We start from the raw sequence: 24,407 nt of genomic DNA, 5'->3' as shown, positions 1-24,407 counted from the left end.
CATACTTGCTAAAATCAAACATAGAAAACCATATGCTACATTGGTGTGTATAGTTAAACTTGTCTAATGCAGTTACAGACCTACACCAAGCCTTGACAATAACACCCGCGAGAGATTCCTCTCCCCTACCTTAGTGGATAGTATAAATGTGTAACTAGGGATCGACCAATTATCGTCCAGGTGCCGATATTCGGCATTATAACGCATATCGGCATCGGGCCATTTAAAAAAATAATAATCAGATGACCAATAAGAAGTCTACTTCGATACACCTCAGGGAATAATTTATTTATTTAAATGTTCGCTTAACTTTATAAGAGATGCTGCTGACCCTGGGAACTCCCTGCACTTTTTGTTTTTGTTTGAACTTAAAACAGATAAGTAAAAGATTGACATTTCAGTTACTATGTAATTTCGGAAAACTTTTTATTGTAGAAAACTTTAGGGAGATCTTTATGATTTATTCATTAATGTTGTTGTCAAGTTGTTTAACAAACATATGCTCAAAAGCACTTAAAAGTTGTGTTGGAGTTTGTATTATTCAAAATTTTGCAATAGTTTCCCTTTTACTGCAAATGAATATTGGCTCCAAATATTAGTTATTGGCCTCCTTGACTACTACTAATCGGTATCGGCCCTGAACAAACCATATCTCTATCAAGAACAATAAAGAAAACGTATTGCTCAATTACAGTCTTTGAAATAATATGTACGGTACTTTATATCAGATTTTTTTTAAACATAACTACAAATCCTGACTACATGTTCAAAGTCAATAAATGATGAACAGGACAACTGCATGTACATGAATTGATATAGTAAAATAAATGAGGCGCAAAAAAATTAAGATACATGCACTGTTACACCCCACACAGTTAAGTTTTTGACTCATGTATATCAACATAATGTTATTTTACAAAGAAAAACTGATCTGGATGCATGTAAAATATTTTGTTATACAGGGGGTCTGACAGAGTTCCGTCCCAACGGCAGTGACGTAACCCAAATTTGTAAGCAAGTCGGAATATGCCATCATCTATCACAAACCCATCTAAGCCATGAATATAAAACAATCCAATGAAAACCAGTAACTACGACGGTAACTGAGCATGCCTTCTTGTGTCATGTGACTGTATTCTTACAGAACTGTGCAAACTAGTTCATTTAAATGTCGAATCTCAGAATGGTCAGATGCACTGTAATATTTTACTACTTGTCAGCGACCCAGTTTTGGGTCCCGACCCACTAGTTGAAAATCACTGCACAAAAGATAGTATAAAACTGCTAAACAAACATGGTGGACATCTTTCTTTTAGTATCAATCAGTTTAATAGCGACTACAAACATTTGCAACAAATACTGTATGTTTGTTCAATTTACCAAGTCGTCTGGCACTTAAAAAGGAAGTCCATGGTAAATAATAGCTATTAATAAATTACAAAAGAAAATACATCTAAATGCCAGGAATAGAAAAATTTAAGTGGCCAAAATTTTGTTGAGTGAGCAAAAGAAAGAAACAGAACCGAGGGAGGTTTGTTTTAAAATATCAGGATACGGCTTTAAAACAGTCACAAGTATAATTTATTGGGAAGGGAGTAAACTAGGTACCTAAGATTAGCTATACTAATGTCACACTGAACAACTCTTCGCTCAAGTCTTTGCTCAACTACTTGGGAGTTTTTATTTTTGGGGAGATGGCAACATATCAAAGTATATTTTCCCCTGTCAGAGTGTGTGTTTGTGTGTGTGCTGAAGCAGGGTGACGGCAGAAAGGGAAAGAGGGCGGCTGAGAAGGAATGCTTGGAGAAGACGTTTGCCTGATAAGATAAAAGTTCAATAGAAGAAAGAGAACATGTAAAGAGATTACAATGTGCAGCTGGCGTCCTTCTGAATCACTGCTTATCTGCTCTTGTTTACTTTCACCCTGGTCCATTACAGCGTTGTGCAACAACTTGTGTGTCGACTGCTGTGAGTGTGGGTCACGCGTTGAATTGTGGGGGGTCTCAAGAAGCTTACAGGCTATTTTGCATTTTTGCACTCAGCGACCTTGACTCCCAAGGCCCTGACTGACAAATTTATGAACCCTCTCCCACTTTAGCTCCCTGAACACCCAAACATGACAAACACTACATGCATGCCTATAATGATGTATTCTATTTTCTTATTCTTCATCTGTTTTTGTTTTTCTGTAGGAATATTAAACGCAAACCGAGAAGATAGCTGAAGGGGAAGTTAACCCAGCTGTTGTTGATGGGAGCTCCATCAAAACAAATATTTTCTGTTACTGCCTGTTTGACATGTGCGACATTTCTCTTTTGTCCCACCCATGATATATTTAATTCAAGCTTACAGACAAATATGGAAACTCATGGCGGAGGTGATTATGATGAAACATCTGCCCCGTGTACACAAATCCTTGGCAAATATCAACACGACATGCAAAAATTCCATTGGGATGTGTAGAGAAATTACTGTTATTAAGATAAAAGCAATAGGCTCATGTGAGATTTGCTGCAATCCAATGCAGGGAAATAAACAAGAATTAAAAAAAAATGTGGGCCAAATATAAGAACGTCCATGTTTTTCCTTGCTTCACCTACTGGTTTAAGAACAGTAAGCAGATGAGAAAAATATAGGAGCAGGAATGTGATTTTATATGTTTTCACATCCTTCAGGTTGCAGCACATTGCCTTGACTGCTACGTTAAGTGTCCCATTGTGTCTCAAATAAGTCATTCGGCATGTCTGGAGGAATATGCCAGCTGTGTCGTGGAGTGGCCAGCTGAAGGTGGCTGGAGAGAGGGGAAGGAGTGGTGCCTTTCAAAGGAACCCTCTTCCCTTCACCTTGACCACCGACACCGGTTTGGAATGGATTAGTTAAGGCAGCAGTCCATATGTGCACACAAACGTTCAAATAATGCACATACTTGCACACACACATGCACACTGCACCAGTGCTGTGGGAGACCATCGTCACATAAAGGCAAAGCCTGCTGGCGGGGATTAGAGAGCCATGACAAAAGGATGGCACATAACATTGCATGCCTCCTACGAATAGCATAATCGCTTCAAGTAACGCCAGTCCACCAATCAATGGCGCCATTCACCTAGACAGACAGTCTGGAATTATTTCAGATGTGCACACAAACATGCACATTCAGCTAGATGGTTAACCTCAGATATAATATTATGATCTGACTATAAAGGAAGAAGGTTGTCTGAACCTAGAAATACTGTATTTTTACAAGCATTGGAGATGACAGTAAACATAGTATAATAAAGGAGGACCAGCAGTTGCTTTTTGTTGGCATGTGGCTGTTTATTGCAACACAAATACAATTTGATTGACAAACATGAGGATTCCCTATTGATCTTGTTGAACGGACTGTGGCTTAGCTACTAAGAACCAGATTCAACAACTGAAGACAAGTGCCCAGTTAATATTGCAGCCGACCGCTATGATTCTCCCTGTGTGTGTTGGATCCATGGAGGGATGGTGCCAGGTAGGTCTGCACTCCAAGGCTGGCTCCAGAGTGAGCCCCCGGTATAACACATACAGTAACAGCTCCTGCTTCTCCACATGGAGAGAGACCAGAGGAGCTTGGGCATCTACTATGGATGCCTAGTTGCCTCCCTGGGAGGAGGCTTTGGGGCACACATAGGAGAGACTACAGCCTGAGAAGGTCTTGATGTCCTCTCTCGGGAGCTGGAGGAATGGTTAGAGATGGGGAAGTCCGTGCTTCCCTGCTTCGACTGCTCCACATCATGGACTCAAACCAGTGGAGGAAATCTGATAGATGCATTTAGTAGGGCTGGGGCTGTTGAATAATTTCTGAATACATTTTTGTACCAAACTTCTCATCGAATATTTGAGTAATTGCATAAAAATGTGGTTTGCATTATTAAACAACACCAATACTAAGTAAGCATGAGGTGCAGGTATTATTTTTGTACAATTCAAGTTGCCATCCTCATGTTCTACACTATAGTATCTGTGACTTTGAATGTGTGTGTCTTTAAAAGGTGGAGCCCGGCCTGGTGAGTGACATGGGAGTCAGCAAATGAGAGTAGAGAATTGGCTGTTGTTGGCTCAGGTTAGCCCCTGGCGGTTGATTGGCTAACCATTAGCCGTCAGTTGTGGCTATGCAGGTAGTGTATGAATGCGCTTGTTATGTTTATTATGTTACCGTTTGTTCAATAAAGTGATTGAAAGTCCTCCACTGTATCTATCCTTGACGACCTGTAGGGGGATTACATTTCATTCTACCTAGCGGCCGTAGGCTATATTAAATTAACTAACGTGCAGTTGTGTCAGCCAGTAAGTGTGTAACGAACCCAAATTCTGGACAGTCTCTGTCTTTTATGCACTCTTACTTCCAGGCTTGAGCTTATTGCTACGCTAGACCGCAGTAACATTAGTCCGTGTGAAGAAATGATCAATGATAATGATGATAAAAATCTTAATTTTGTTTTGACACTTTTTGTAATCGAATCATTCGAGTTATTTGAATAAGTTTTGCAGCCCTAGGGTTTAGAGCCATCTTTTATACACTATACAATTGCACTTGGTATCACAATGCAGAGTGCCAAAAGAGATACAGTACAGATCAATTAAAACACTGTTTACTATACCAAATGATAATGTAGTTAAAACTGGGCTTTAGGAGCCAGAAATTGACTACTACTTTAGAAATAGTTTTGATATTTATGTCTTCAGCCTGCATATTGAAACTAAACCATGTACAATGTATCAACACAAGCTAGAAGGAGTGCAAGAGAGTTAGCGACTCAAAACCGTGTAGCTTTTATACAATGTGTGTGCATACACCTACTCCCATTCTAGTGATTCCGTTTCCGCACAAACAAACCGGACTGAGTTGTGTGCTACTGCACTAACTGTACAAAAGTCTCCAAACCCTTAACACAGCTGTCAACTACCAACTTCTCAGAAAGTTGTCTGTCTTGCGCTCTTGTCCGACCCATTCTAATCTTCTCCACTTGCTCTCTACAGGTATGGATTAGGATGGTTTATTCATGATTATAGTGTACTGTGTGTGTGTACGTGTGTGTGTTCATATAAGCTCTAGGCAGGCCACTAGAGTGTGACAGCAGGCCAGTACTGTGACAGGAGACACCTTGGAGACTATGACAGGCTGCCAGCTGTACACCATCATTCACATTTCTCTCTCTCTCTCTCTCTCTCTCTCTCAGACACAGACACACACAACACACACAGTAACAGCACGCATACAAACGCGCATCTTTCTCCACATACATCTCTTCATCTCCTATAGGCTATCTGCATCACTATCCTACTAGTCTGATTTTCTTTACCATCCTTTGTCCTTTCCAGTTAGCACTTTAAGGGATTTAAATTGAATGTTCATTATTTTCTATCTTAGTCAATGGAACTTTCTCTGTATCCTCAACCTTTGTCTGTACCTTCTATGTGGTATTCACTCTCCTTTAGATTGTTTTTTGCCTGTCATTGCAATGACGTCATTTGCCCCTCATCTGAACCATTTGGTCCATACAACCCAACCCAGCGGGCGCTGATCTCTAAATCCCAACACCTCCTCTTTCCTCCCCGCTCCTCCTCACCATCCAGTGACCTCTCTGACCTCGGAGGGAGGGAATTATCTCTGTCCGAGGAGAACAGAGCAGTGTACTGCTGGGCTGCCCCGACCTCACATGCACCCACTGTTGTGGGCACCCATATTTATACAACACCCTGAGCATTATCAAGGGTCACTGCAAGCTTCACTCTGTGGTGTGAAGCACCATCTGTGCTGCACTACCAGTGTGTGTGTACGTGTGGGTCTCCGATCACAGTGAGCAACGCCTACACAGTTCACATTGCAGATCCAACTGCGTTTGGGTTGTTGAAGCGGTGTACCTGAGAGGGGTGTGTTACTTTTGGTGTCTCTATGTGTGTTTATTTGTGGATATGCGATTACACAGCACATGGAATGATGGTAAAAACCCCTCACACCAATACCACAGCATGTCACAGTGAGCCTTTGGTGGAATGGAACAAAGGTGAAGATTGTACTTTTGAATGTTCAATGCTTCAATGTTTCAGTACCTTTTGCATAGTTCCTTGTTCTATGAAAAACAGCTTGATCCATTAATCGACCAATATATTTACAAAGCTATCCACTTCCATGCCTTTCTGTGACTCTTCCAGTCTCTCTGTATATCTGTTACAACCAGCTGATGGCACTCTGTGACACTCTGAGAATGTCTTGTTTCAAGCCGAGGAATGGCGAGGTACTGTTTGAGCTGTTTTAGCCCCTTGTTAGAGAACAGTAAGCAAAAAGTACTGAAACAGGAAACACCTGCATTCATAAGTTTAGACAAGGTCCAATGAAGTTCATTAAGGTTTCAGAGCATTTGAGGCTCATGCTAGATTTTACCTGAAAGCCGAATAACTAACTTTGTGTTTACACATATATATTAGACTTTACACCGATCTCATCGGTTTGATCAGTATCGGACGATAATTAGCATTTTATGATGATCGGCCGATTGGCTTTCATGTCATAATTCCCCAATCCGATCAATGATGTTATCGATCGGTTCCTCTGCGTCGCCGTCGCGTATGAATCCAAAAGCTAGTTTATTTTTAGCCGTGTCACATGTCTTGTGGCGTTGTACTGTAACTATCTGATGGCCCAAAAAGTTTTTTTTCAATCTTGTCAGTGAAAAAACACGTCGTCGGTATGGGACTATTTTGCGGTGTTTCAGACAAACAACATCTAAGTTATTTGCAATTTGTGCACAGTAACAAAGTAATTTAAACACAGTAAGTTAGCACCCATTATTTCTGTCATGTTGTGATGTTGATTTGACCAAAACTTATATGTCAGTGGCCAATACTTGAATGCCCCCTACAGGTCGTTGATGTTTTAACTTTTGTCTAAAATGCTAGAGAACAATTTTGAAGATACTCCGTCTACAGAACACCAGTATATACGATAAATGAACAAGTCATGTAAATAGACACATTGCTCCATCTTGTGATCGGATCGGTTATCGTTTTTTTAAACTTGCCCTTGGTGATCGGCCCCAAAAATCCGGATCGTGCAAAGCCTAATATATACAGTGGGTACGGAAAGTCTTCAGACCCCCTTAAATTTTTCACTCTTTTTAATATTGCAGCCATTTACTAAGACCATTTAAGTTCATTTTTTTGGTTTAATGTACACAGAGCACCCCATAGTCATAGAAAAAAAATTGAATTGTTGACATTTTTGCCGATTTATTAAAAAATGAAAACTGAAACATCACACAGCCATAAGTATTCATACCCTTTGCTCTGTATTTAGTAAAAGCACCCTTTTGAGCTAATACAGCCACAAGTCTTTTTGGGAATGATGCAATAAGTTTTTCACACCTTGATTTGGGGATCATCTGCCATTCCTCCTTGCAGATCCTCTCCAGTTCTGTCAGGTTGGATGGTGAACGTTGGTGGGCAGCCATTTTCAGGTCTTTCCATAGATGCTCAATTGGGTTTAAGTCAGGGCTCTGGCTGGGCCATTCAAAAACAGTCACAGAGTTGTTCTGAAGCCACTCCTTCGGTATTTTAGCTGTGTGCTTAGGGTCATTGTCTTTTTTTAAAGTGAACCTTCGGCCCAGTCTGAAGCTCTGAGCACTCTGGAGAAGGTTTTTGTCCAGGATATCCCTGTACTTGGCCGCATTCATCTTTTCTTCGATTGGAACTAGTCTTCCCTGTCCCTGCAGCTGAAAAACACCCCCACAGCATGATGCTGCCACCACCATGCTTCACTGTTGGGACTGTATTTGGACAGGTGATGAGCAGTGCCTGGTTTTCTCCACACATACCACTTAGAATTAAGGCCAACAATTCCTATTTTGGTCTCATCAGACCAGATAATCTTATTTCTCACCATCTTGGAGTCCTTCAGGTGTTTTTTTTAGCCAACTCCAAGGGGGCTTTCATGTGTGTGGCATTGAGGAGAGACTTCTGTAAGGGTCACTCTGCCATAAAGCCCGACTGGTGGAGGGCTGCAATGATGGTTGACTTTCTAGAACTTTCTCCCATCTCCCGACTGCATCTCTGGAGCTCAGCCACAGTGTGATCTTAGGGTTCTTCTTTACCTCTCTCACCAAGGCTCTTCTCCCCCAATTGCTCAGTTTGGCCGGAGGGTCCAGCTCTAGGAAGGGTTCTGGTGATCCCAAACATCTTGCATTTCAGGATTATGGAGGCCACTGTGCTCTTAGGAACCTTAATTGCAGCAAAAAAAAAATTGTAACCTTGGCCACATCTGTGCCTTGCCACAATTCTGTCTCTGAGCTCTTCAGGCAGTTCCTTTGACCTTGTGATTGTCATTTGCTCTGACATGCACTGTGAGTTGTAAGGTCTTATATAGACAGTTGGGTGGCTTTCCTCATCAAGTCCAATCAGTATAATCAAACACAGCTGGACTCCAATGAAGGTGTAGAACCATTTTAAGGATGATCAGAAGAAATGGACAGCACCCGAGTTAAATATATGAGTGTCACAGCAAAGGGTCTGAATACTTATGGCTGTGTGATATTTCAGTTATTCTTTTTTTAATAAATCAGCAAAAAATTCAACAATTACGTTTTTTTCTGTCAATATGGGATGCTGTGTGTACATTAATGAGGGAAAAAAAATAACTTAAATTATTTTAACAAATGGCTGCAATATAACAAAAAGTGAAAAATTTAAGGGGGTCTGAAAACCTTACGTACCAACTGCATATGTGTGTGTCTACGTTAGTGTGATGTGTCTACAATATAAATAAAGTCAAATCACCTATTAAAAATGCATGTATTCAATCAAATTTTTGATTTAGAGAACATTAATACAGGCTGGGTAGGTTAATTGACAACTCTAAATTGCCCGTAGGTGTGAATGTGAGTGCGAATGGTTGTTTGTTTATATGTGCCCTGCGATTGGCTGGCAACCAGTTCAGGGTGTACCCCGCCTCCTGCCCGATGATAGCTGAGATAGGCTCCAGCACGCCCGCGACCCTAGTGAGGAGAAGCGGCTCAGAAAATGGATGGATAATACAGGCTGTTGAGTGCGAATTGATAAAAAAAATCATCTAAAACCCTGTTTACAGTGAGCAGTAAAGTTAAGTTGACTTTGGTCAATGCAGCTTTTTTAAATTTATTCATTTATTTATTTACTTTTTTTTACCTCGTTAGAGTCCAACGGAAATAATTCCGCACCAAAAGGTTTTGGAAGAAGTTGAATGGTGTGGATGATAAAAGATGCCCATCATCAAACTAAGCTTCTCTTGCAATAAACAACCGACAGAAATAACACACAATGCTGGATATCTGCCGTTGTTGAAATTCGGTTTGATGGCCCCATAAAAAAGCAAAAATCAATAAATGTGCAACTTCATTCCAATGTTCCTTTTTTTTTTAGCCCTGTACCAGAGAGCATGCATAGTAGCATTGCAGAAATAAATACCTTGTATTTAGACTTACTAGGTTAATGAGTACAAGAAATTTATTTTTGCCCATCACACTCCTCCTAGTGGACAATGAAAGTGATTTTAGTTCTATTGTTCTGGGTAATCATCACAAATAGAAAATCGTTTAACATCCCAATTATAATGTGTCCCGTGCATCCCTTGGATAGATCAAAAATAGGAAATGCAAGACAAGAGGGATATCGCTACTCAAACCAACACGTACATTGCCCTCAATCAAAAGGCAAGGGATCTAAATGTGGGACGGTTACAAATAAAAGGTATGCATGTGCGTGCTTCGTGTTTGCGACAACCATTGTTGTTGAGCAGTTCTGGTTTAAGATAGTCCTCATCTGTATGTGCATACTGTGGGAGATCAGGTGCTGAAAGTGGTGCACAGGTCACACCAGGAGAGACAGTTCCTAAAAATGAAGCATACACCAATGCGCATAGGTCTATACAGTGAACCTCTCATGCTTTTGCGCGCACAGATGCATGCACACTGACCCCACACACATTCTCATAAACACAAAGAGGGTCAACAAAGACATACATTGAAGGGCAGTCCAGACATTAAGGATGGAAAACAAATGCAAAAAATTGTTACATGTGACTTCTAATGTGGTGCAAGTTTAGGTCAGGAAGGTGATGGAGGTCAATAAATGATAGAATTTACTGGACCAATGTACTGTACAACATACTGGACACTTCATTAAGCACACAACAGGTTTCAAAAATAAGGTAAGCTAAAGCGAAAAGATTATCTTTTGAATGAAATTTAATCTTTTGGAGTTAATGTCAATAATATATAACCCCGTATATTATATAATATTAAATGAGCATTCATATCTTCTGATCTCGAAATCTGGTCTCATTATAATGCAAAGGTGCTCCTAATGTTGTGACTGACTAGTGGACACCTCTGTATGTGTGTATGCGTACATTTTACCTGCTGCATCCAGTCCTGTGTGCTTTTACTGGTCTCCTGCAGCCACATGCTGTGAGCCGAATCCGTCAGAGCCACTGCACACACTTTGTTCCTTACCTCGGTTTCTCTGTGATTCATCTGCAATGAAGAGCAAAAGAAAGGCATAGTATATGATAGTGACTTGTCACATGTTCACTGCTTGCCAAATGGCACCGGTACTTTGTCAATATCATAACTCGAATATGATAGATATGTCCGTTTTGATTTTAGCAACATATTCCATACCTACACCTCTTACAATGCTACTACTTTTGAAAATGATGGATACAAATTCAACCATATGTATAGCCTAATACTATACTGAAATATGAAAGAGCTGCTCCACTATAGCGTGTCCTTGTCACGTACTGAGCAAATGTCCTTCCTTGTGCACGTTCAAATACCTTGGCTCCCATTCTAAATACCTTTTCCCTTCACATGTCACAGAAAGTGGCGTCTGCAGGACCATCTTCCTATTCCCCTCTGAATGTCAACGCCAAGGAAAATGTCACACAAAGGACTTGTTACCGTACTACAATAGACTTCCCACACCGCTGGACCCACCCCAAGGAGCACTGGAGCCAGACCTTGGGAGTGAGTCTTTTCAATGCGCTTCATATTAGGATAAAATAGTGAAGAAAGGAGAACAGGGCTTACAACAATAGGTTAACAATCTCTTACTCTGTACATTTAGTGAGGCGGCGATGGGAAATGTGCACCAGTACTATATTTAGTGATTTCTGGCTCAGAAATATTCACATGCCACAATATAAAATAACCATACATATTCTGTCATGTGGTCTATATTTTGCTTGTCATTTTGGAGGACTACTGTAGTCGTGTTCGGCTTTTTCCTGCTGTAAAAATGTAATAGACGAGGAGAGTTTTCGAAGCGCACATCTCTGCCAAGGCCAACAGCCCACTTTTTTTTTTTAAATCACAAGACTATATATACTTTAAAACCAAACAAATTTGAACAAAAATGTTCTGACAATAGTTGCCAAGTGTAAGAAAGATTATACACTGTGTCAAAAACTATCCAAGTCAACTCAACCTGTTGACTGATGTATAAATATCAATAACCTTTTTTTACGGTTATAACAAAAATATATTGTTACCCAAATAAATAAATAAATAAATAGGCCAGACAGGCAATACAATATGTTTTAGATGAAACATAGGGTAGCTGAGCTGATAGTATGAAAGTACAGTACAAAGGATGCATTTAAAAGGTGTGAAACGTGTTGTGTCAGATGGTCTAAGACAGCAGCAAGGATTCAAGGCCCTTTGTTAAAACTGAATTTGGCTTCAAACTCCCCCTGGACATCTGTTATGAAGGCAACATCAATCCAACTTCGATCCTTTTACCCATGAATGTGTGACAGCTGCCTCAAGCAACTGAAAGAAGACCGACCAACTAACAACTTACATAGTTGACAATATGCTTGATGCTGGCCATTGTTTACCATAAATTCATAGATAATGCGATACTCGTTTAGATACGCAGTGCAGCACCAATCTTCTGATTTGGATTGTCTCACTGCCTGACTGAACCTATGCTTGGGTGTAGAATTTGGCTAATAGACTTATATAAATGGCAATTAGGACTGCATTTAAAAACACGCTTGATACCTTTATTTACGGTTCAATTAATAGATAGCTACTGGAGAATCTTAGCCATTTTATGAATGTATATAAAAAAAAAAAAAAACCCAAAGAAAATATATATGCGCATGTCCGTTCCATTACATAACTCTCAACAGTCATGCACACATAAAATCGTCTATACGGCCTTCCCATTCATGCATGGTTGAAGAGCTTTCCGCCGGCAGAACAAGGCCTGTGGGAGTAGCAAAGTCAACCCTTAACTTGATGTGTCAAGCAAGGTCCTGTTTTCTGGCTTGAGCCAGACAGACCTGTCCCTGTGTCAAAAGGGGCCACAAGCAGAGGCCAGGAAACAGGAGACAGTGGACTGGCCATGAAAAACTTTAATCATGATGGCTATTGAGTGAGTCTTGTCAAAACTTATTTTCACTGTTCCAATTGATGGATGTAATATTTACGTGCAGGTATTGTAAGTGCCTAACAAAAATCAATATTGCATTGGGTGGAAATAGAGTGTAGTATCAGTGGGTAATATTCGTGTGATTGAACAGTCATTACAGGTATAAAAACTGTAAGAGAAATAATGTATCATCTCATTGCTCAACACGAACAAAAGAAAAACTACCAAACAGCTATCGTAGATTAGGAACATTGATTAACATTGGTCAGTGATGTAATACTGTAACTCTCGTCATTCTCAAAGTTAGACCAAGATAGACTAAGCAAAATCTGTGTGGATGTAGACATACTTGAGTACTTTGTAAAGAAATAATAATAAAGTGTACCATCAACAGACACCTCATTAGATACACTTCATGATGTGCGGGACTTGTTGAACATTCGGGGTAATAGGTTGACAAATAGGCCCTCAAAGCAATGTGGCTCTAAATTATGGTAATCTTTACAATACAGAGTTTGCTCGTCAAGCCACAGTGACAACTGCGGTTAGTAAGAGTGGAAAGCAAAAACAAGCATTTTTGCCGCTCATAGTTACAACAACAATGGCACTCAGGGAGCACAGGCACAGACCAAGGAGAAACAACCTTTATTTGGTTCAGGTCCATATAGTTCACCGTCAATGATGCCAAACTGCATATATACTCGCCTCCAATAATATTGGAACAGTGAGGCCAATTCCATTTTCTTTTGGCTGTTGACTGAAAACATTTAAGTTTGACATCAAAAGACGATTATGAGACATGAGGTCCTAATATCACGTTTTTTTCCGGGTAAAAAAAATCTGTATCTGACACATAACTTGAAAGATACCATTATTTCTGACAAAACACCAAATCACAGGTCCCAAAGAAAAACGGTGTTATCTCCTTGGTGGAGGTAACAATGATGCTACATTCTCGCTAGCGTGATCATTCAATAACTACCTACGTTGTCGGCAAGTTATCCAGAATGTTAGGCACGCTGATCCACTATGCAACCACATGCTTGAACAAGCAAACAGACCAGTTGTTGTGTCTCGTATCGAACAGGCAAATGGAACAGAAACACGTGGATATACTTGGTGAGCTAAAAGCAACATGCAGATGTTGAGTGGTTTCTGTGCTGGCCTTTCCTGTAACGTGAAAGCAGCTGGATATGCAGAGGAAAGTTCAAGTGGGGGTGAGCCACGGTGGGGTGGGATGGTGGGGTTGACCGTAGATGAGTCAAACAGATAAAGGAAAGACAGGAATGAAAACAAAGAGAAAAAGAATGCTGTGAACTGGAAATATAATTATGAATCCTGAAAAGGATAATTGTCTTTCGTTTAGCACACTTCACAAGTGGGCATTCACTGTCCTCCACAGCAAAAGCGGGAACTTGAACGTGAAGAGGAAGATTAGAACTCCCTGTCCATTGGATAATAAATAGTTTACATCAGTCTGATCAACTGGTTCTGTCACTTAACCAGTACCTGGTTTAATTGTTTATTATTGTGTGTGGCTGAAAATATGGGAATCACTATCCTCATTGTTAAATTTAAGTGCAACTGCACATCACATTTAAAATCTTCTGAACCATGAAAATAGAGCAGAGTCACCATTGATGGCAATGACTCAACTTCAGCTCCACCCCACAGCCACTCAAACTCTGGATGAACTATGAAATCCTTTTCCCTCCGCTGCTCCCCTATAAAACCAGATATTTTTTTGAGGTCTCCGAAGAGGGTCCGGTTGCCATAGAGACCAAAACATTATAGATCTCCGACCCCTGGTTGGCAAAATTCAGCTAAACCCAGCTTTTCAAAAATCCTCTGAAATAGACAACCCCCTGGCAAGTTTAGAGTAAGTCATAGAAACACATACATGCACACGTACACATTTGTTTGGCCCTTGCATCTCATCTCTCACATGGACTCTGAGCAAAGTATAATATGTAGTCTTTAAAGCTGCTTCCTGCTACAAAGCCAGATAATTGTTCTGTTTTACGTTTGCACATAATTGTATTGTCATCACCGTCGTACAATGTGCACTGCAATGGGCAGGCAAAGGATATTTATGTGTAAAGTAAGTGAGCAAAGGAGCAATGGGGACATTAGAATAATTCAATTGGTCAGAGTTGATACACAGTAGGATAAAGAGACATTGTTTCGCCAAATGCAAAGCTAATCTTTTTTGGGAAAAATACTTTTTCACTTTTTTCCCTCTCCCTCTGATGCCCCCATACTTGCGACTGCTCTGCTGACGCTACATCCAAACACCAGCAACAATAAAAGACAATTATTTAGGCCTTTGATAATTATGCGTCAAAGGCAGTGAAAGCCACTAGATAATTAGGCAAAAAAGAATGGTAATCCACAATGGAGATCCCCTTGGGGAGACAGGCAGACTCATCCCTAGAAAGAATACAGATGGGTAGAAAAGAGAGGGAAGCAGGCAAATACATAAAGATGGGAGCTCTTTAAGGAGAGTTGCTCACTGTCAGAAAACCAATGTGAAAAGCCACAATTATAAACAGAGCGCAAGTGCAAATAGAAAGCAGAAAAATAACAAGCACAAAACAAGAGTGACAGGAGGGAAGAAGAGTGCACTGTTGGTAGCAAAGTGCAATGATGGGAAGGATAGAGCCCCATAACCATACGCTAGACTCAAACATAACCTGCCTGGACTGTGTACTGCCAAGCGCCACAGATAATGTCAGACTACCCACTGAGCACTGCTTAAATATTTGATTGATTAACTGTCCTGTCGCTGCCAGAGAGTACGAGGCGAGCAGTCAGTGTGATGAACATTGAGCCGGAAAAATCCTATGCCACGAGTTCATTTATGAACTTAACTTTGGAAGTACAGAGCAAGAAAAACACAAGCCTCCGCCAAGATCACCATAATTTGGACAGTGACCTTTATGTCGTCGGTTGAAACCTTATAGGTCCAAATATGGTCAATTTCATATTCATTCATAAGTAGATACTATTGGTCTATCCCCATACGTCTCTCATTTTTACTCATTTAAAGTGATGTTATTAGATTGGGAAGAGAAAAACTATTAACTCTCTTGACCGCTCACCTGTCTGAGGAGTATCTAAGATGTTTGAAAAAGAGTTTGGGGAGATGCTCTAACAATAGTTGTATTAAAGGATTTTTGTCTGGTCGGTGTGAGCACAGACTTTGATGTGGACGGCTGGGGACTTGCTGACGACATTTTATCGAAAGACAGCGTAATAATTTTGTGAATTTTCAATCTATTAAATGTGTGATTGAGCATGATTTTGGTGTGATGTGTTTATGTTGCTGCACAAAAGTATATAATAAGCAATATAAAGTTTAACACAAATTTGAACGATGCGATGTTTGGTAACTCAAGCAAGATGGCATTTTTTTTTAATTCCTGGGATGCGAGGATTCCGCCCGACAGCAACGATACTGTGCAAATTCATATACAGTTAATCCCAAAATTCTTCATATCGTGGCCAAAATTAGAGTTAGTTTTTATTTGGTTAATGGGCATCTTCTGTCTGTAAATGACCCCAGAAAATGGCAAAGGACCATAAATCATGTTAAAAATACATTCATTAAAAAATACATTCACTTTTTTTTACATTTTGACATGATTGTTTGAAAATGATGGAGTCATTATCACAATATTCTTCTTTTCCTTTGTGTTTTTGCAACATTTTGATCTCAGTTGTGTATTTGTATTCTAAAATATTTCATTTTTTTTTCAATTGCATTATCCAGATTATAGGTCATATTAATTTGGGTTTTAAATTGATTTATCTTAGTCAGATTTATTTACATCACAAAAACCTGGCATTAGAACATGGGTGTGTGTATATTTTTTATATGCACTGTACCTCTAGCCTAGGCCTGAATTTTGTTACTAAAATTGATGCATTGTTAGAAAAAATGCCTAATATTGTTTACAAAAGGGGGAAAAAAAATCTGTATCGTTATCTCGATAATTTTTAATGGGTTTTACTTTGGCTAATGCCTCTTTTAGGTAGTAGTGTTAAGGGGGTACACAGTGCCTTGGTCGAGGGCAACTTAAGTAGTCAAGAAGCAGACTAGTATCTCTCCAAAAAGGTTCTTTTTGTTTGCTGCGTGTTTGGAGCAGCCTTCCATGAAATACAACTACAATTTCGTGGACACAGGCCAAAGTTGATGAGGCACTTCACTACTGGGGTGATTCATTTGTGTTCAATTGCATTTATGAGTTTAAATGTGAGGTCCGAGAGAGGTGGACATAGTTGTGGGTGTGGTGTACTCAAGCTCTCCTGCGTATCTCGTGTCATCCACTTACACACACACACAAACACACTCATCCCTGGCTGTGAAAACACAGGCGTCTGTCCCCTCATGCTCCAACACCCTCCCACAGGAAGAGACAACACCAGCCCTTCCTGCGACTTTGAAGCGGCAAACCCAGGTCCGCTGTCAGTCCCCAGCTTCCTTTGTCTTAACCGCAGGAAGGAAACCCTCTGCAGCACGATGCCATGGGGGCCCTTGGGAGATGGACTGAGTGTGTTTGTGTGTGTGTCGAGGGCCTGTGTGCGCTAAGGTCACATGCATTTACTCTCAGATTTGCCCCCACCTCTAGCGTGAACTCAGGCTGAGGCTGTAAAAGGGAGGAGGAAGCAGGAGAAAACAGCAACAACTTCCTCCTCTCATTCCTTTCACCGCTTATCGGCACATGCATGATGGAGGGACGATGGAGAGTGCGAGGAAGCGTGGATGGAGTGGCGGGGAGACTGATTGGGTGAGTTGCGGAATTAGGTGAGTGACATTGTCAAAGTCGGGGGGTAGTGGGATGTGGTGGCTCACCACTGCATATGTTCAATGTGCGTGTAAACATGCACGCAAACACTCACGCATGCGCGCACGCACACACACACACACACACACACACACACAGGTGGGAGTGGAGAGGAAAAGGAAGGGCAATAAATATTTACTGACACAGCATAAGTGAAGAATGGCTGTCCACTGGTGGAAACAAAAGGCAGAGGATGAGAAGCAGCGTGCCAGGAAACCTACCGGCTGCGGGCGCTGCGCCTCGCTTGTGCCCGTGTGGAAAATAAGAGGAAGACAGTAAGGGAGGAGGGGAGGTGGATAGAAAGGGCAAGAGAGGAGGGGAGAAGAAGAAAGGGGGGGACAAAAATGGGTTTGTGGGTAATGAGTGATCATAAACAATAACAGCCCGGTGGAGAGCAATTGCTGTACACTCAAGAAAATGGATTTAGTTTCTTGATGATTAATTTGAGTGAGAGTTTTTATGTGCTAGCGCATTGGGTCATGCATAATGGTACGTGCAGTGTTTTGTCTCTCTCTCCCCTATATTACTTCCACACGGGTGTTGCTAAGTGATCCATCTGCATAATCAGCAGTTACTTTCAACATACTGGACAATCTTTGCCTCTATTTGTGCAGTGACTGGCCACAACATAATCTAATGAGATCCAGTGCAAGAGTTGTATTAAAAAAAAAAAAACGCTTTAGCGTGGATGCTCATTGATTGATTGTGGTTTCTATAACACTGAAATATGGTTTGAATATTCTGACACTCACGAAACTAAAAAGGGAACCAAAATATTAGAAACACTCAGTATGATGTAATGCATTTCTACACCACTTCAAACTGCGACCACAAAAATAAATTAATTAACTTTGTCAATAAAAACAGAGAATTATTATTTTATAAAAGGCATATTTTAGGAAAACACAATGTATCGTATCTCATTTAATGATATACCGATTATTATTCCACCCCTCCACCTCCCCAAGTCTGAGCCACTTGCGTTTGAGTAGGTGCTGTAGAACCGTGCTTAAGAAGTTGCAGCTTGAATAAATGAAGAGTATTTTTGTGGAATCCTCCGCACTTGTGTGTACATGGTTTTCTATTTCACTCCACCATACAAACGCAAAATGTTCCATTGTGCAATATAAAACTGAGCTATCACTGTTCCATTTAGCATTATCTTTGTTCCCCAGGATCATTTAGTTGCTTAGTGACCTTTAATGAAGAAACAAAAATAAATCCATTATTTCTAACCTCAGTTGAAAATTCAGTGAATGGCCATGATTTCTGATCATGTGGTCGGATCGTGAAAACGCTAAACTGATTACATTTTACAGGTGCCACGTGCGACTCCGCAGATGGTTGACAACAATACTAACTGTAGTGATTCTGTAATATGTACATATGCTAAAATGTATGATTGTGATAGTTACCGCAACAACATTCCATTCATTTCTAAATATATAAAAAAAACAGCCAACAAGCAACATTTTATATACCTCACACAGTATGAAGACTTCTCCGCAAGCCTTCGCTCTCTGATTCCCTCCCTCACCCTCTCGGCTTCTCCTCTTCCTTGTCTCCCAACCCTACGGCAATGCTGTAAAATAGAAACCTAACCTCAATATTTTCCCTCACGGTGCTGGGACTTGCTGGCCCATTAAATTCCCCTTCCCATGTGTCAGCTTGCACATTTCCACCATGAAAATTCTGTATAATTAAAGTTTCTTAATGATTTATAAGCTATAATAATAGCCGTAAGTATTTCAGAGCAGGTTAAAGGGACAGCCTCTAAGTGGACGCCAGGGATGACCCTGTTTGAACAAAGTTTCGGATGGGTGACTCTCTGCTGGAGACCAGGATGGATCAGGCGAGGAGGAACAGCGAAGGAGGGAGGGCGAAATGAAGTGCGCTTAACGAGTGGTGTGTCAAGGAGGGAGCTGAGACTTCTGTGCGGTAACTTAGGGTGATACTGACACGGATGTGAAACAAGGCCTCTCTGAACTCTGGCAAGGAGGAGACGACTACGGACCAACAAAAGCAGCAAAAGATGTTGCTGTGCGCAAAAATTGAAAAAGTTACTGGAAGAAAGTCACCTTACAGACCTCAGAGGGAACGATAGAAGGACACACATAAGAAGAGATTTAATGATTAAAAAAGCATGACACCAAATAATATATGTCAAAATGAATTATTGTGGCCTAAATTTAATGGTTTGTTTTAATACTTAAGAGGGTTCTGATTTTAGAGGAGTTTCTTACAAGGTGGGATTAAGCAAAAAGTACTTTTCAATGCATTGTGCATACTTTTTTAGTGCAAATCTGGGTAAAGGTAGAAATGCCGGATCCCATACACAGACTTTGTCAACATTTGTATTGTGAATAATGTATTGATTAATTTTATTTTGAACATGCAGTATGAAAAAAACTAAAGCAATGAAATAAAATCCACAGTATAACTTTCCCATTGTGAATCACCGTGTACTGCCGATCAGACAGAGTAGGAATTAGTTAAAATGTAATCAAAACCTACCCTTTTAAGAAGTGCAATACAAAAATACACAAATACAGTACAAACATAATATATGCATAATTTCCACATATATACCCAAAATATACCTATACACGTACACACACAAATTGTAGTTGTTTCCCCAAAACCCAACATTATATCATGAATATGGTAGAACTATAGGGAACGGAACAGAATGTAAAAGGGTTAAAGGTCCAAGCTGTCACTTTGTTAATGATGGCAACGAGTTTCACTACTTTCGATCAGCTTGCTAGAGCATGTCTAATATGTGGCTTCCAGCTAATCCTCTCATCGATTACGACCCCCTAGTGATTTTATATTTTGCCCCCCTTAAATTTTAACACAGTTTTGTAAATCTGTACCTGTATAGCTATTGTGTAATTTTCAAATACATTGTTTTTGCATTTAACGATAGTCTATTGCAGTCAAACCATTAGCATAGTTGATTTCCTTTCGATAGTTTGCTGTTCTTGTCTTCAATCGACACTTTGCAGTCCATATCTGACACATGCACGCACGTACCGATGCACGCACGCACGCACTCATCCAAGACACTGATACACACTCATTCTACATATTAACTGCCCAAAGTTGGCATGTAGGATGCCATTTTTAAATATCTGTGTGTAGTGACAAAATAGGTTATTTGCAAAAGTTTCCCTCACATCATTGATGCGAAAAACTTTGAGGATTTAAAGAAAGAACATTGTAAAAATTGTAGACAGACCAACACGTAAAAGCTAAGTTCATGAGTAGTGTTTGAAAAAGGTGGAACAACTAAAATAATGGTAGCAACAACACGGACAAGAGGAGAAGGAGAACTAAATGAGAAAACACAAAATCTGGAGGTGCCTGCTGCTCTGCACATTATTGGCAAAACAGGTTTAAGCATGTATATATGTGTGTAGGTTCGAATGGGTGCCAGTGTGTGTGTGTGTGTGTGTGTGTGTGTGCGGGGTCATCAAGGATGCAAGAGGAGGATCCATGGAGGATTAACTTCTAGAGCCACTCCGACCCGCCCTTGAATGAAGAGCACCCGATTGCCAAAGATGGAAAAATAATGAAAGTTACGGTTAAAAGACAAAAGTGAAGAAAAAAGTTCTTCCTTTCGCTCTTCTTTTTTTAATGGTTCTTAATATTTGCTTGTCTACTGTGCCACAGGGAGGAAAAAAAGAACACATTATAAAAGAAACAGGTTGTGTCATCCACATGTACTCAAGGGAAGGACATAAGAGAGCCAAAAATACAGGAGGCTGACTGAAATTAATGGAAATATATAACAATCTTAAATTAACTTCCCATTGCCACTAGCCATGATTTAAAACAGCCTTTCCTGAAGTGGGTTGAAGACATGTTACAAATTGGACAGACGGAGAGGCTACAAGTTAATTTGCCATATCTAGCAAACACTTCGCAGTTCTCAAGGCATTTAAATTTAGAAACCATTAGATGAAAGATTAAAAGATAAAACAATAAAACAACTTATGTTTGACGTAAGCACCTAAAATCATTTAGTTTGTCTGTTAAAACCCAAATGTAAAAAAAATAAAATGTATATGAATTTGACTTATTCAAATATATATATATTTTTAATTCACTATTGACTATCAACTATTGGCACAAGGGACAACTTAACATCTCCTCCTTTGTTTTTTTATTCCAAACACCAATAACTTGAACTACTTAACCAACATATATTTTTGACTTTAGTAAAATTAAATTGTTGAAATTCCTTTAAATGGCAATGCGATTAACATTCAAATGCGGTACAGAAAATGGATGGATGGATGTTATTATGTGCACTGAAATTAAGTTGGCTAAAACTAAACTGCATTGGTTTGAATTTTATTATTATTTTTCTTTCTTGGGAAATTAATAAAATACCACAGCGATGCACCAAATGATGTAAACAGCAGTTCCCTTGCTGAAAATGTAGCATATAAACAGTACATATATTCAATAGACACTGTTGATTTAACACAACCTGAGAGAAGGGTGAGGGACACTCACACACAGTATGCACTGCCATACACAATTCACCATAAAGTATATTATTAATCTTATAAAAAAAAGCAATTAAATCAAAGTGGTATATTGCCTGAAGCTATGAGGACTGTCATTTCTGCTGGAAATGCCACAGAAGATTACAGCGAGGTTTGTGGATTCCATCAACCCCCTTTTTGATTAGGGAGTCAATTATTTCTCATTACTGAAGATGCTATTTCGGAAAAAGACCTTGTCAGTCAATCATGCAAAAAGTCCTCGAAAAGCGTGAATAAACCATTAAAGAGAGAGAGGCGCATCAGGGAAGGAGGGGGTTGTTGGAGGAAAGCACGCTGACCCCTTTCCTCACCCAAACTCCAACTTGTAGTCAAATTACCTTTTTAACTATTACACCTTTGTCAAGTCTTCATCGGTGTATGGTAATTAGAGCCTTTGCTGGAGAACATTTGAAAGGAAAACAGTATACAGTATTTATTTATTTATCTTGCAAAAAAAGGCATTTACACAGAAGGTATGTTGGAATGCAATGATTATCTTGTCATTTTATGGTTGTTTGTGCAAGCTTCTGTGTGTGTGTGTGTGCAGTAAGCATCAGCCATGACGATTCCAGGTAACATGCTATTTTGGGTGTGCATAGGAGCAACTTTATACATATTGAATGTACAGCATAAATGTATTTATTCGTGTATGTCTGGATGTGTGTTAGTGCAAATATGTGTGTACTTTGCTTTGTAACACGCTGATGGGCGACCACAGCACATTTCTCCCGTCCTCTTTGTTCTGTGTTGGGTTTGACACCTCAAAACAATAGCGGCACTTCAAGTCGTCCAGCCCCATCAACACACATTGCCTGGACGGGAGCTGCCAATGAGCACTATCAAAACACCACTCATCATCTGTCTGCTTAGCAAGAATAATAATTTTAAAAAAACCTCCTTATGCAGTAGTCATAAGGAAACAACATACATGTTTGCAGAGTCACAAAGGTTGATGCCCATGTGAAAAAAAATGGCCGAAAGAACTCTCTCAACAAAGGTGCGAAACATTGTAAGAGTGATAGGAAAGACACTTCCTTTGCATGTCGCCAAAATGACAAGGTCTATATCGAAGTCTTTTTTGAATAAACAATGCAGTCGCTCCCTTCCCCCTGGTCCTTCCTACCTTTGTTTAACGCCATGCTTAGCGAGCAGTGTTTGGCGTCAACCGGGCAGGCCGACTTTGCCGCGTGACCCAAGGGATGGAGAGCCAACGTGGGCAGAGAGACAAGGGTGGTGTTGGGCTGTCACACAGAATGGGTCTCTGAGGGTTAAAGGTGAGCACAAGTGTCTGGAAGATGACTTGTCGCTCCTCTTGAGCCCTTTTCATTAGCCCGCAGACCTGCGTTCAGCTAGCAGAAATGGCGGGTGTGAATGTGGGGTTTGCAAGACGGGTGCAGAGCAGAGCGCAGGCCCCAGCGGCCACAGGAGACGTGGTGCCTGCCTGTCTGAAAGCAGCTCCGTGTCATCCATTACAGACTGAGGGACTGTTTTTTTGAACAAGCGGAGCACACACAAGACACACATTTCTACAAACAGACTTGTTTTGAAGCCCGAAGAGGAGAGGGGTAGCAAAAGACAGGCAGTGCCCCCTAGTGTTTGACAGAAACCAGACCAAATAAACTAGCAACAACACATAAACACACTGGACTCAAAGCGACACTTGAACAGAGAAGATAGCTAGTGGTGAGGAGGTCATAACACAAGTGGCATCACATGAGGGAAGAGGTGTAGTGGGGGGGGGGTCGGGGACTAGGGAAGGGAGGGATGAAAGCTCAAGCGTGAGCACAGGGGGTTGCTGGAGTATTCGAAATGTTCTTCAGCTGTTGTGGAGGGCTTTACAGGTTAAAAGATCTGTGACACAAGCAAGATGTTTTTAACCTTTGATGCTGCGAGAGAGAAGAGGATGAGAAGCATGCAGGAATTGTATGACAGCAAATGTCCATGTCCCAGGAAGTGTCACTTGGGATGCTACCTAATAGGAAATAGGAACGAGACGCACTCACTAACTGTAAACGGAACGGACTCAAACTAATGAATCAAATCATATTTGCAATGTGACAAGATTTTCCAAAAATGACAGACTGTCAAAAGGCTAAGAGTGGTTGGAATGGCGACTTCATCCTAAGTACAGTGACCCCATATTTGCGGGGATAGGAACCAGGCCCGACTGTGAATAGCGAAAATCTGTGAATAATTGATGGCCATTACAATTGCGCGTGCACACTCACTCACACACAGACACACGCACGCACGCCCACACCCACACCCACTCACACTCACAAAACTCTTTAAAAAGTTGAGATATGCTGCCAATAAGTGTTTTTCACAAAAAACGGGGGTTGGATCCCCCCATAAAAAAAAACCCCAAAAAAACAAACATAAATAACAAAATAGAATAAAAAAATAAAAATATGTGAATAGGTGCTTCCATGGGTCCCCAACCGCAAGCATGCAGGGGGGTCCACTGTACAATGCACCAAGAATTTCGAAACTCTTACGATAGGTTCCGGACATATTGAGTTTTTGGGCCTTTTTGGGTAACGTTTTTGTGCAATATAGTCTA

The 24,407-nt window shown here is 40.5% G+C and overlaps 1 protein-coding gene across 4 annotated transcripts in view; it reads right to left on the bottom strand.

Moving 5' to 3' along the window:
- Positions 1 to 24,407, bottom strand: part of arb2a (ARB2 cotranscriptional regulator A) — a 213,512-nt gene that overhangs the window by 80,431 nt on the left and 108,674 nt on the right. For all 4 annotated transcript variants that reach the window (XM_061672243.1, XM_061672240.1, XM_061672241.1 and 1 more), the window contains one exon: positions 10,419 to 10,535. In XM_061672243.1, the coding sequence (XP_061528227.1) occupies positions 10,419 to 10,535 (117 nt within the window). The remainder of the gene's footprint in view (positions 1 to 10,418; positions 10,536 to 24,407) is intronic.

The sequence above is a fragment of the Phycodurus eques genome, chromosome 3 (assembly GCF_024500275.1).
Source record: "Phycodurus eques isolate BA_2022a chromosome 3, UOR_Pequ_1.1, whole genome shotgun sequence".
Classification (NCBI taxonomy): Eukaryota; Metazoa; Chordata; class Actinopteri; order Syngnathiformes; family Syngnathidae; genus Phycodurus; species Phycodurus eques.
This window is presented reverse-complemented; position numbering and strand designations above follow the sequence as displayed.